This window comes from Crinia signifera, chromosome 1 (assembly GCF_055691185.1).
Source record: "Crinia signifera chromosome 1, ASM5569118v1, whole genome shotgun sequence".
NCBI lineage: Eukaryota > Metazoa > Chordata > Amphibia > Anura > Myobatrachidae > Crinia > Crinia signifera.
The window spans coordinates 309274207-309288245 of record NC_139217.1 but is presented as its reverse complement, the minus strand read 5'-3'; the positions used below and the strand labels follow the sequence as shown (position 1 = coordinate 309288245).

At 40.9% G+C, this 14039-nt stretch overlaps 1 protein-coding gene across 1 annotated transcript in view; it reads right to left on the bottom strand.

The window, feature by feature from the left end:
* The window catches only part of VPS13A (vacuolar protein sorting 13 homolog A), a 226647-nt gene that overhangs the window by 14244 nt on the left and 198364 nt on the right, over window positions 1-14039 (bottom strand). Inside the window, exon 69 of the mRNA XM_083186138.1 lies at window positions 164-249. Within this exon, the coding sequence (XP_083042264.1) occupies window positions 164-249 (86 nt within the window). The remainder of the gene's footprint in view (window positions 1-163; window positions 250-14039) is intronic.

Here is a 14039-nt window from a genome sequence, read left to right as displayed (position 1 = left end):
GTGCATACAATTGTAAAATATTTGCCCCATATATGGAATAAGACAAAAAATCCATAAAGCTGTTTTTCACTCCTGAAACTGTTTAATTACAATTCCCAAACTGATTCAGAAACAAATTAATTATTCCCCGTACCAGACAACTATAACAATCCAAATAACTTACTTTTTCATCACCATTAACAAATCCGTGTTATTGACCATTGCATGAGCAAAATATTTACATTTGGCAAACCTTCCATTTTCAATTTTCTACAAAAGAGAAAATAAAAACACAGTTAATGGTATTTAAAGCAAGTGATTATCAATTATGGGAGCAAGTGATCACACTACTTATAACACTGATACTGCTTTCACATTGCAGAAATGGGTAATGACACGGTATTCTTAAATGGGACTTTAAAACGGGTCTGAGCCTTGAGACCTTTCACATTGCAGGTGAAAACCGTTTTAAAAATCATTTAATACCATTCAAAATTCAACCCGTTTAACCCCCAAGGGACACGTTTCAAGCCATTGAAATAGAGCCATTCACACTGCCTAAAAAACGGCTTTAAAACGTGTAGGACTTTTTAACTGTGTTGAAATACCGGTTATCTTTAACCGGTAAATCAACTTTGGCACTTTCACATTGCAGCCTTAAACGTTTTAAAATGGGAAAAAACGGCAATATACCATTTTAAAAGTGCAATGTGAAAGGGGTATGAGAATACAAATCAACTCAACAGCAGCAAAGGATGAATCTGCAACATTACTACAAACTAATACACCAATAATATAAATCTTGCACAGAAAAGAAAATTGAAACAATAAAAATAAACACTTAAGTGAGCCACTAATGTAAAATGCATAATTAATTAAAGGTGTATGATCATCTATATTTAGTTGCAAAATACACCCTACCATACTGGCATGACTGTATGGAATTACTTGGAGGTTAGTTGTTTATTTGCTTTGAATAAATGAATGGCATACCTTTTGACTGTTAGGTATGGAAGTCTGTCTACTCAAGTCATAAAGTGATACACCATAGTCACCCCTTATGATCTAGGGATAATGGAAGAAGCTGTGATAGACGCCTCTTGCTGCATTACCATACTAGTGCTGATATAAGTAGATGCCCTCTGCATGTATTATTGATCCATGCTGTGCCCGGGACACAGATAAACTGCAACACTATCAGCAACAAAGAGGCCAGGTAATCTCTATCTTTCGTTCAGATCATTACTCCCTCCCAATAGGGGCAACATACTTCTGTTTTGGGAAATGGCAGCTGTCTCCACCCCTAAATGGCAGCAGACTGTCAATCACTGACAGTCTGCAGCCAATCTGCCTCCTACGTCGCAAACTGCACATGTGCAGTACGGGTCTGGCGCAAAGTACCGAACATCAGTACTTTGTGGCATGAGCAGCACTACTGTCAGGACCTGAATCGGGCCGGAATGCAATGAAATGAGATGAACTCTGCAAATTCTGGATGCAGTCGGGGTAGTGGCTAAAAATGAGATGCTGGATTGTAAGGCATGATGATGGAGTGTTGTCAGTGTAATGCTTACAGCTGTGTTCTCTCTTGCAAAAACACAGCCCTAGAGGTCAATTTATGTGTAATGCGCAAGGCTAACTGTGCAACACAGGGCTGACTCTATCTGTCAATGTGTGACTGACATTGAGCGTATGGTATGTGTCCAGCCTATTCTCAGAAAAGTTGGTGTTGCACAGTCAGTCTCACGCATGTAAACATGGGGGATGATTCCGCAATAATTTATATATATATATATATATATATATATATATATATTTGTACATACACTAGGACCACTATCACAGCTGTGATTCCATTACTATCCATCTATGAATTAGGCTCAACATACCATAGAAACTTAGCAAGTTGTCCCATTCATGCTTCAGTCCAACAGGTAGTCTTTAAATATAGTGCAGCCAAATGTGAGATCCATTCTAAAACTACTATTTAGGTAGTACATTCTGTAAGCAGCTCTGGCATATTTATGGTATAGGTTCCAACTGTGTGAGAAGTTACAGTATGCTCCTCTGTTGTGGGTCTCAGAGATGCTGTGCCTTATTTATGGTCACAGGCTGTACAGCCCTTCTCTAGAACAGGGGTCTTCAAACTATTTTTCTCTAGGACCCTATCAGATGATAAAATTAATTGCAGGACCCCAGCAAGTTACTGCAGAAGGTCATCACCTCACATGTGTAGTCAGCAGACAGCACATACATGGCAGCATTGTGGAGGCACAAAATTATGTGCAGTCTAAAATAACAGACAATTCAAGAGATTCTTCAGCCTCTTGAATCACTGACTGAGATTAGAAAAGTCATCAGCCTGATGGTCAGCAACATGGAGTTCTGACTCCATACTGAGAAGGTTGGGACCCACTTTGGGGGTCAGGACCCACAGCTTGAGAACCTCTGCTCTAGAACAACAATTATACACACTTTCCTGTTTAATCCCCTGGGTAAGACAACTTGCTTTGCAGTGTAGTATTACGTTATGCTGCTTTCCACTCCTGTACTTTTCTGGGACAAGCCTACACTTAACAAGGAGTAGCTGCCCCTATTCCTTTATTTTGAATCCTGAATCCCGGGATTGGCCTCCCTAATACTCACTGACACTGGACAAGCAGGAAGAAAGAGTCCCTCACTGGGGTGTGCCCAGTTCCCTGTGGGAGTAAAACTATATATTTGGACTGAGTATTTAAAGGCATATGAGAGGCCTCAACTTATGTTTTATTACATTTACTTATTATATAGTAGCTGAAATATCCAGAGTATTTCATTTGAAGCAACGTAACATGCTTACTTTTTAGCTAAAAGGAAGCAAATGACTTAAAAACAATACTGTATGAATGAAGTAAAGGAAATAGTAGTTACCTTTTCAGCATATCTGACAGGAAACTGAAGAATGATTGATGCACCTTTCTTAGAATACATGCATTATTTTTTACATTAGGCCATATATGGTGAGAAATATTGACAAGTTTCAAATGTTTCTAATTTTGTTACTGGACTTTTTTTTAACATTCCTTCAGGATATTACTTCAGAATATTACTTCCGTGGACTGATAAACATCAAAGCTTTTAGAGATACTTTTGTAACCCTTTCCAGCTTTATGCAAATCAACAATTCTTAATAGTAGGTCTTCTGAGAGCTCTTTTGTGCGAGGCATGGATCACATCAGGCAATGCTTCTTGAGAATAGCAAACTCAAAACTGGTGTGTGTTTTTATAAGGCAGGGCAGCTTTAAGCATGACCTACAATCTGGTCTCATTGATTGGACTCCAGGTTGGCTGACTCCCGACTCCAATTAGCTCTTGGAGAAGTCATTAGCCTAGGGGTTCACATACTTTGCACACCCTGCACTGTGAATGTTTACATGGTGTGTTCAATAAAAACAAGAGAACATAAAATTGTTTGTGTGGTATTAGTTTAAGCAGACTGTGTTCATCTATTATTGTGACTTCGATGAAGATCAGAACACATTTTATGACCAATTTCTTCAGAAATCCCGGAAATTCCAAAGGGTTCACATACTAATTCTTGCAACTGTAACTAGTATCAACACAGTTCTAAACAGTTTAAGAACATTGTTTATTTGTGCATTGTTTATTTGTGCTGATCACTATGGGCACTTAAAGTGGTTTATTAACAAGTATATATATAGATTCGGGGGTCGGTCGGCACTCTGGTTGCCTGTCTACAACTGACCGTGTTGCCTTCCCAGTGCTGAGATGTACAAAGACGTGGAAAGAATGGGCGGCACTCACGGGTTTAAATCCAAGAATAAACTTTAGTGACGGTGTCACCCCCACTAAAGTTTATTCTTGGATTTAAACCCGTGAGTGCCGCCCATTCTTTCCACGTCATATATATATATATATATATATATATATATATATATATATATTGCAGTAGCGGGCGGCACTCCAAGGATTTGTAAATAAGTCAAACACAGACTATCTAATAGCCAACGTTTCAAATCTTTATCGATTTTTCGTCAGGGATAATACAAAGTAAGTACAGTAATTACCTTTATACCGTAGAACACCAGTGAGAGCAGCCTCCCGACAGCAGCATGCAGATTGCCCCATTCTGATGACGACACTGCTCATTGGTACTTCCTGCGTATGGACCGCACCCAGCTGGTCGCATAGTTTGGTGGAACGCACGCTATGCGTGGGGTTACCCTAGTAACCTGTATCCATGCTGTGCGTCCAGAGTTACGGGCGCTGCAGCCGCTGTTTGGGAAAAAGAGAAAAGTGATGAGAGATATCTCAAGAAAAGAGTGGAAATTACGTGAAAAGCATGTTTTAAAAAAAAAGTGAAATGAGCGAAAGGATCACATCTTCACAATATTGGGTCACAACGTCAATCAATGCATGTGAAGTACATAATAAACAGTTAGTGACATCACTGGCAATTAATCACACTATATTGTAACATGATTAAATGGTAATTAATTAAGGAAATGTCCTCTGCTCAGATAGTCCATTTATACGGCACACAAATCGTCCATAAGAAAGTTAATATTGGGGACATGAAAAATCGCGGAATATCGGGGTTTAGGGGCCAAAAAAGGGAAAAGAATGGGAACGAATATTTTCAGAAGAATGGTGTAAACGAAAGTTGTTCATTCAGCCCTCTCGGGGCGACAGTATCGAGTCTCAGAATCCATCGAGCTTCCCGTTGTAGAAGTCGCTTCCCACGATCACCTCCTCTTGTAGAAGCTTCAACTTGGTCTATTAGTTTATATCTCAGCTGGGCTAAGGAGTGTCTTGCAGCTTGAAAGTGACGAGCTACTGGCTGATCGGTTGTAAGACCTTCGCATGCATGTCGGATGCTGGACCTGTGTTGTCCGGCTCTTTCCCTAAAGGTGCATATAGTTTTTCCGACATAAGCCAATCCGCAGGGACATTTAATAAGATATATTACATATCTGCTTTGGCAAGAGAGAATTTGCTTTATTGCTATATTCTGGCCAGAATGCGGATGTGTGAAGGTTGCACCGATTTCCATGTGTCGACACGTAGCGCAGCCAACACATTTGTAGCAACCAGGGCGCCTTGATAGGAAGTGTTGGTCAGGCTGGGGTGATATTTTGGTGATGTCATTCTTCACCAACCAGTCCTTTAAGTTCCTGCCTCTTTTTTGACAGTTAAGAATTCTGCTGTTGTGCAGTGGTTTCAAGCTTGAGTCGCTGGATATAATTGGCCAAAGTTGCTTAGTCGTTTTGGAGATTAGCTTACTTGCTGTAGAGAATGTGGTGACGAATGGTAATAAATTCTGGTTATTCTGTGCTTTAGTTTGTAAGCTTTGTGCACGACTGATGGAAAGTGCCCTTTGTTTGGCCACCAGAAGTTCCGGTTTTTTGTAACCCCTTTGCATAAATTTGTATAGCAAAGTGTCCATTGCAGCCTCGGCTCTATCCTCACGGCTAGTTATTCTCCGTATCCTCAGAAATTGTGAAAAGGGGATACCTTTTTTCATTGAGGTGGGATGATGGCTGTTCGCATGGAGGAAAGTGTTGGTGTCAGTCGGTTTAGTATAGATGTCTGTCATGAGCTGATTATTTTCTTTAGTGATCATGACATCCAGAAAGTGGACTTGGTTTTGACTGCATTCGTATGTGAACTTTATGTTGGCATCCATTTGGTTAACAGAAAGCATGCTGTCATCAAAGTCTTGTTGTGTGCCCGTCCAAAGTAACAGGATATCATCGATAAAGCGGGTAAAGAAAAGTATCTGTTTTTCCATCATGGGGTTATTCAGGAAGAGTTGTTTTTCAACTGCAAACATATGTGCATTTGCGAAGGCCGGAGCTGCGTTACTCCCCATTGCACACCCCTGTCGTTGGATGTAGTATTCCCCATTGAAATAGAAAAAGTTTCTAGTTAGAGTTTTTTCTAATAATGCCAAAAGAAACTTGATTGCCGGTCCTTTGTAGTTGTCATTGTTAGCCAAGATTGTTTCTACAGAATTTAAGCCTGCGTTGTGCAGGATATTTGTATAAAGACTTACAACGTCAATGCAGCACAGTATACAATTGGTTGGTAGTTCACCTAAGCTTTGCAATTTTAGCAGAAGATCAGTGGTGTCTTTTAGGTACGTAGGTTCTGCTTGTATTACTGGTTGAAGCCAGTAATCAACATATTTAGCAATTGTGCTATATAAAGAATCCCGGGCCGAAATAATTGGCCGTCCGGGCGGTGATGTCAGGTTCTTATGTATTTTTGGCAAACTATACAGTAGTGGAACTACTGGGTACTCGACAGTCAATGCTTCAAGGGTTTTCTTGTCAATGATACCTTCACTTAACGCATGTTTCAAAATATTGTCAATTTCTCGCTTAAAGGTGATGGTTGGATCATGACCAATTTTGTCATAGACAGTGGTATCGCTCAATTGGCGGTCCAGTTCAGCAATATAGGTTGCTGTGTTTTGGAGGACGATTGCACCACCTTTGTCAGCGCTCCTGATTGTGAGGTTTTGGTTCGCACTAAGTTTTTTGAGTGCGTCCACTTCATTTTTGCTTAAGTTGTTAAAGTTGGGACCGATCATTTTTGTAATTGGAGCATTTTTCATGACAGTCTCATCTAATAGCCGATTATAACACTTAATAGATGGGTTATGGCTTTGTGGATCGAAGCTCGATTTTTTCTTAAATGGATGGGTGCTTTGTGTGTCCGATTGGTTGGGCAATTCACTGGAATTAGCAAAGAATTCCTTCAGTTTAAGGTTCCGATGATGTCGGCTGAGGTCGACTTTCCAGTCAAATTCATTCCAGTGTGTTGTAGGGACGTATGACAGTCCTTTGTTTAAAAGATGGGTTTCCGTGTCAGAGAGTTGATAGTCAGACAAGTCAGAACAAAATTGCTGAGCTCGAACAAACTGCCATCCCAACGCTAAGTGATGATAAGAATGAACCCTGGCTGGAAAAATTAAAAACCAGCGTGGACAATTACAGAAAAGAACTAATCAAATATAAAAAGACCAAACTAACAACAGTCGACAGGGACTACCAGGAACAATCTGTCTACCCATGGGCAACAGGCAGATATCCCTTTCGACACCAGCGCCAGATCAGATCTCGCCGCCCGTACCGCCAACGCGATCCAGAATCTGAAACCACTGGCGGAAATAGTTCTACACAAAGCGACAATGAATCCAACAAGAGAAGACCCCCTTTAGGGGTAATGACCCGCACAGGCGCAGGAGGAAAACCACCCGCCGCGGTGGGCAGAGCGAGAGGTCGTCAAAAGCGCAATGCAAAATAACTAACCTGGTAGTAAACTTGTCTGACTATCAACTCTCTGACACGGAAACCCATCTTTTAAACAAAGGACTGTCATACGTCCCTACAACACACTGGAATGAATTTGACTGGAAAGTCGACCTCAGCCGACATCATCGGAACCTTAAACTGAAGGAATTCTTTGCTAATTCCAGTGAATTGCCCAACCAATCGGACACACAAAGCACCCATCCATTTAAGAAAAAATCGAGCTTCGATCCACAAAGCCATAACCCATCTATTAAGTGTTATAATCGGCTATTAGATGAGACTGTCATGAAAAATGCTCCAATTACAAAAATGATCGGTCCCAACTTTAACAACTTAAGCAAAAATGAAGTGGACGCACTCAAAAAACTTAGTGCGAACCAAAACCTCACAATCAGGAGCGCTGACAATGGTGGTGCAATCGTCCTCCAAAACACAGCAACCTATATTGCTGAACTGGACCGCCAATTGAGCGATACCACTGTCTATGACAAAATTGGTCATGATCCAACCATCACCTTTAAGCGAGAAATTGACAATATTTTGAAACATGCGTTAAGTGAAGGTATCATTGACAAGAAAACCCTTGAAGCATTGACTGTCGAGTACCCAGTAGTTCCACTACTGTATAGTTTGCCAAAAATACATAAGAACCTGACATCACCGCCCGGACGGCCAATTATTTCGGCCCGGGATTCTTTATATAGCACAATTGCTAAATATGTTGATTACTGGCTTCAACCAGTAATACAAGCAGAACCTACGTACCTAAAAGACACCACTGATCTTCTGCTAAAATTGCAAAGCTTAGGTGAACTACCAACCAATTGTATACTGTGCTGCATTGACGTTGTAAGTCTTTATACAAATATCCCGCACAACGCAGGCTTAAATTCTGTAGAAACAATCTTGGCTAACAATGACAACTACAAAGGACCGGCAATCAAGTTTCTTTTGGCATTATTAGAAAAAACTCTAACTAGAAACTTTTTCTATTTCAATGGGGAATACTACATCCAACGACAGGGGTGTGCAATGGGGAGTAACGCAGCTCCGGCCTTCGCAAATGCACATATGTTTGCAGTTGAAAAACAACTCTTCCTGAATAACCCCATGATGGAAAAACAGATACTTTTCTTTACCCGCTTTATCGATGATATCCTGTTACTTTGGACGGGCACACAACAAGACTTTGATGACAGCATGCTTTCTGTTAACCAAATGGATGCCAACATAAAGTTCACATACGAATGCAGTCAAAACCAAGTCCACTTTCTGGATGTCATGATCACTAAAGAAAATAATCAGCTCATGACAGACATCTATACTAAACCGACTGACACCAACACTTTCCTCCATGCGAACAGCCATCATCCCACCTCAATGAAAAAAGGTATCCCCTTTTCACAATTTCTGAGGATACGGAGAATAACTAGCCGTGAGGATAGAGCCGAGGCTGCAATGGACACTTTGCTATACAAATTTATGCAAAGGGATTACAAAAAACCGGAACTTCTGGTGGCCAAACAAAGGGCACTTTCCATCAGTCGTGCACAAAGCTTACAAACTAAAGCACAGAATAACCAGAATTTATTACCATTCGTCACCACATTCTCTACAGCAAGTAAGCTAATCTCCAAAACGACTAAGCAACTTTGGCCAATTATATCCAGCGACTCAAGCTTGAAACCACTGCACAACAGCAGAATTCTTAACTGTCAAAAAAGAGGCAGGAACTTAAAGGACTGGTTGGTGAAGAATGACATCACCAAAATATCACCCCAGCCTGACCAACACTTCCTATCAAGGCGCCCTGGTTGCTACAAATGTGTCGGCTGCGCTACGTGTCGACACATGGAAATCGGTGCAACCTTCACACATCCGCATTCTGGCCAGAATATAGCAATAAAGCAAATTCTCTCTTGCCAAAGCAGATATGTAATATATCTTATTAAATGTCCCTGCGGATTGGCTTATGTCGGAAAAACTATATGCACCTTTAGGGAAAGAGCCGGACAACACAGGTCCAGCATCCGACATGCATGCGAAGGTCTTACAACCGATCAGCCAGTAGCTCGTCACTTTCAAGCTGCAAGACACTCCTTAGCCCAGCTGAGATATAAACTAATAGACCAAGTTGAAGCTTCTACAAGAGGAGGTGATCGTGGGAAGCGACTTCTACAACGGGAAGCTCGATGGATTCTGAGACTCGATACTGTCGCCCCGAGAGGGTTGAATGAACAACTTTCGTTTACACCATTCTTCTGAAAACATTCGTTCCCATTCTTTTCCCTTTTTTGGCCCCTAAACCCCGATATTCCGCGATTTTTCATGTCCCCAATATTAACTTTCTTATGGACGATTTGTGTGCCGTATAAATGGACTATCTGAGCAGAGGACATTTCCTTAATTAATTACCATTTAATCATGTTACAATATAGTGTGATTAATTGCCAGTGATGTCACTAACTGTTTATTATGTACTTCACATGCATTGATTGACGTTGTGACCCAATATTGTGAAGATGTGATCCTTTCGCTCATTTCACTTTTTTTTTAAAACATGCTTTTCACGTAATTTCCACTCTTTTCTTGAGATATCTCTCATCACTTTTCTCTTTTTCCCAAACAGCGGCTGCAGCGCCCGTAACTCTGGACGCACAGCATGGATACAGGTTACTAGGGTAACCCCACGCATAGCGTGCGTTCCACCAAACTATGCGACCAGCTGGGTGCGGTCCATACGCAGGAAGTACCAATGAGCAGTGTCGTCATCAGAATGGGGCAATCTGCATGCTGCTGTCGGGAGGCTGCTCTCACTGGTGTTCTACGGTATAAAGGTAATTACTGTACTTACTTTGTATTATCCCTGACGAAAAATCGATAAAGATTTGAAACGTTGGCTATTCGATAGTCTGTGTTTGACTTATTTACAAATCCTTGGAGTGCCGCCCGCTACTGCAATATATCTATACAGCGTCCAATTTCTGGACACTGGAGGGAAGGCAACCAGGTACAATACCACACGGTTTATGGAGTGCCGGTCCACTGGACAAAAATATATATATATATATATATATATATATATATCTATATAGGCACACATACATACATACAGTACATATACACATCTGTTTTAAACTTGCTGGATATGGAGAGAGGGAGCGGTGATGTCTGATAGGAGGTAGGAGCAGATAGGTGGTGGGGTGAAGTGTTTGTGGGGTAAAAACTTTGACAACTCAAAGTGAAAGTACATTGCAGAAGCCATCATTTTGAAGGACTTTAAGCTAGTAGGCTATAATTGCATTTAGTCTTAGCAGAATACACAAGTTAATTCAAAGGGGCATGTGTGAGCAAGGCATTTACAATGGGGCAATAGAGTTTGGCTTACATAGTATTGCCATTTTACATTTCTTGCATAAAAACAGACATAGATTTTGCTTGCTTATGAAATTTACACCCAGAAGAGGTATTTGTTTAGTTTCTTATACAGTGCAGCATATTCTCTTGTGCTTTATTTATTAATTGGAAACAGTGATAAAACAAACTGGGTAGTAAACTACATAGAGGTAGGAGGGCCCTGCTCACAAGCTTACAATCTATTGTTACAAAATCTAATTTAATGTTCTCTGTGCAAAATTTATTTTATCATCAATAATATTTGTGGAAAATATTAGTACAGAAAAGAAAGACGGGAGGGAGAGGGGGGTACAGAGGAAAACCATTCATATAATACAGAAAATTCAAACATTATAGTGTAAATGCGTAATAAGCCAGAACAGAATAAAATACATCTGGAACAGGAAGACGGTCCTCCTCAAGATCCCAGCACTATAGTGGCTGCCCAATCTCATATGGGAGTAGGGACCACATCCAGTGAACAACTGGAGGTCGGCTGAGATAATCCACGTCCAAGTTTTGTATGCCTGTTATAAATGCTGATATTGCTAGAATGTACCTCCCTACTGTGCAAAGGCTCTTGGTTGTCTCTGACATTGCTAATGAGTGTTGGTTGTCTTCTTGGTGGTTTATGTACACCACAGCCATGCAGGGCTGGATAAACAATGGGCCTGATGGAGCTACAGCTCCAGACCCACTCTCCAACGAGCCCAGCCCTGCGTCGCTAGCCCCCCGGGAACCAGAGATACCGCCTTGCAAAGCTGGAACGTTTTCCCAATAGGATAACATGGGACCCGCTAATTCCAACCCCCACCCAGTTCTAACGGCTGCCAGTTCCCCCTCCGGCATCACAGAAGCTCAGTCTAATCCAAATCGCTGGACTTTCAATTTGATACCAGGCTGGTCCATATGGGTTCATTGTTTCTAGATATATTGCGGGTAAACTGATTTTTTTTTTTATTTTTGAAATACAATTTCATGGCTTTTCATGTTGTTTGAGGACAGATTTCTTTGGAACCAAATGGCCCAGTTTCACGGGACCAAAATCATTTGAAGCCCACATGTAAATGGGCCAGTTGTTTCTGAAGATATAGCTGGGTGTTGAAAGGGGGGGGGGGGGGTTCCTTTCCCCCTCACACCAGAAAATGCAGGGACTAGGCTGGTGTAAAAGGGGCCAGCCCGGGAATGTCCGTGCATGATCCTGGGACCATATTCCCGGGTAAATCCCTGCATTTTCTGGTGTAAAAGGGGTATTATTTTAAATAGCTGGGACCTGCAGTGCTCTGAATACAGCCGGGTAGCCCCCTGCTTTCTGCCCGGCTGACAATGGCTGTCCTTTCTGCCCGGCGGTGGCTGTAAATTTTTGTTTATGGAGCATATTGTGCATTATTGCTCAATCTGTTTGGTATAGTGTGTATTTTGGCTCAATCCATGTGGCAAAATGTGAATTTTGCCTTAATCTGTGTGGCATAACGTGAATTTTGACTCAATCCATGTACCATAGTGTGAATTTTGGCTCAATTACAAAAAAAGTAATTAAAAACAACAAGGCATAGTTTTGTATTAAGCGCATAATTCTAGGTGATTATTTAATGGGCACATAGTAACCAAGTCTTCAAAATATTAAAACTTTCTACATTCAAATTTATAAATGTTACCTTTTCTATTTAACAATTTCATTCAATAATGAGCAACAATGAAATAATTACTATTTATTATGCAGGCATGGTTCTTTGAAAATGTATAGAGAAGGGCTAACTTTAGTAGTTCTTTAATAGGAACGAACATGTTGGATTCTAAACGCCCATACAAACTGGGCGATATTGAGCTGAAAGTCACTCAAAACACCCAGTTTGAGCTGCTTTCAGCTCAATGCCGCCCAGTGAGTATGCCCCGGCGATTAGCAGTGAGCTCCCGCATCATCGCCGGGAAAGCCGCTCACCTACTGGTTATACCAGAAGATGAGTGGCTTTCAGGACGGCTTTGCATAGCTCTGCGCTATGCAAAGCCGTCCTCCCCCTCCGATGGTGCCGGGCAGGGGGAAAGCCGCTCAGTGTGTATGCCCTGGCGATGAGCGCTGCTGTGCGCTCCCGCATTATCGCCGGGAAAGCCGCTCATCTGCTGGTTATACCAGCAGATGAGCGGCGTTGAGGACGGCTTTGCATAGCTCTGCGCTATGCAAAGCCGTCCTCCCCCTCTGATGGTGCCGGGCAGGGGGAAAGCCGCTCAGTGTGTATGCACTGAGCGGCTTTCCCCGCAGCGATGCTTGGCATCATCGCTGTCCATACTCGCTGGGCATAGTCGCCCAGTGTGTATGGAACTTAAGAATTTGTAAAACATCAAGTACTTTTGTTAAAACACACAAAATATTTTTATGTTATAGCTGTACTAAATAGTTCACTATTTACAAATATTACAAAACTTTAAGAATTATCTTTAAAAATGACTGTATACACCTTAAAATACTTTGTGTATTTCACTATCAAGCTCATCCACTTGACCAAATGATCAGCAGATCTATTTTGTCAGAGCACATCTGTATTAAAAATGTGGACACAAATGTATCATGCCTATATGACTATGTCAATACAAGAGCACACAAAAAAAAAAATCATCATTCATACCCCTTTTCCATCTGAAACCCGTGTTAAACACAGGTTTTTGAACACGGATCATACCTGGATATCAAAACCTGGGTAATGTGCATTTACACTGCGCACAGACATGTGTCATTGCTGTGTTTTACCATGGTAGCTACCAGGGTAGAATTCCCTGGTCTGTCCACCTGAGTTTTTGAAGACGGACCCGTTCACATTATCAAAAAACCTGTGTTGGTGCGCATCCCCGGGCAAAAATCTGGGTAGACTTTGCTAGTGGAAAAGGGGTATCAGTGTGAGTTTCTTATTTTGTGGAGTAAAAAAAACTGTCATACAAAGAACTTATGCCAGAAAACAATAACAAATTGAAATGGTTTCAAATAAAATTTATTTTTAAAATACAAGTGTTTAGAAATAAAAGAAAAAAATTACAAAATAGTCTGAGCATATGAATTAATAGCACATTGCTAGGTTTATGGACAATAATGGATGCTTAGAAGACTTATGAAATATGAATAGAAGATTAACAGTAAAATAAAAAGTAAAAGAAATAAAATGCATGGACCATGAGGAGTAAAATAGTAAGTGCATTGAAAGAGAAATACAAAATGCAATATGGTTACTTTCTGCTATTACATACTGCAATTTTGTAATATACGTACACTGTATTTTCATGGGCGTTTTTCTAATAACCAAATTTCCCTTTACAGTATTGCCCTTTACAGCATTAACTTAAGTTTTAAGTATG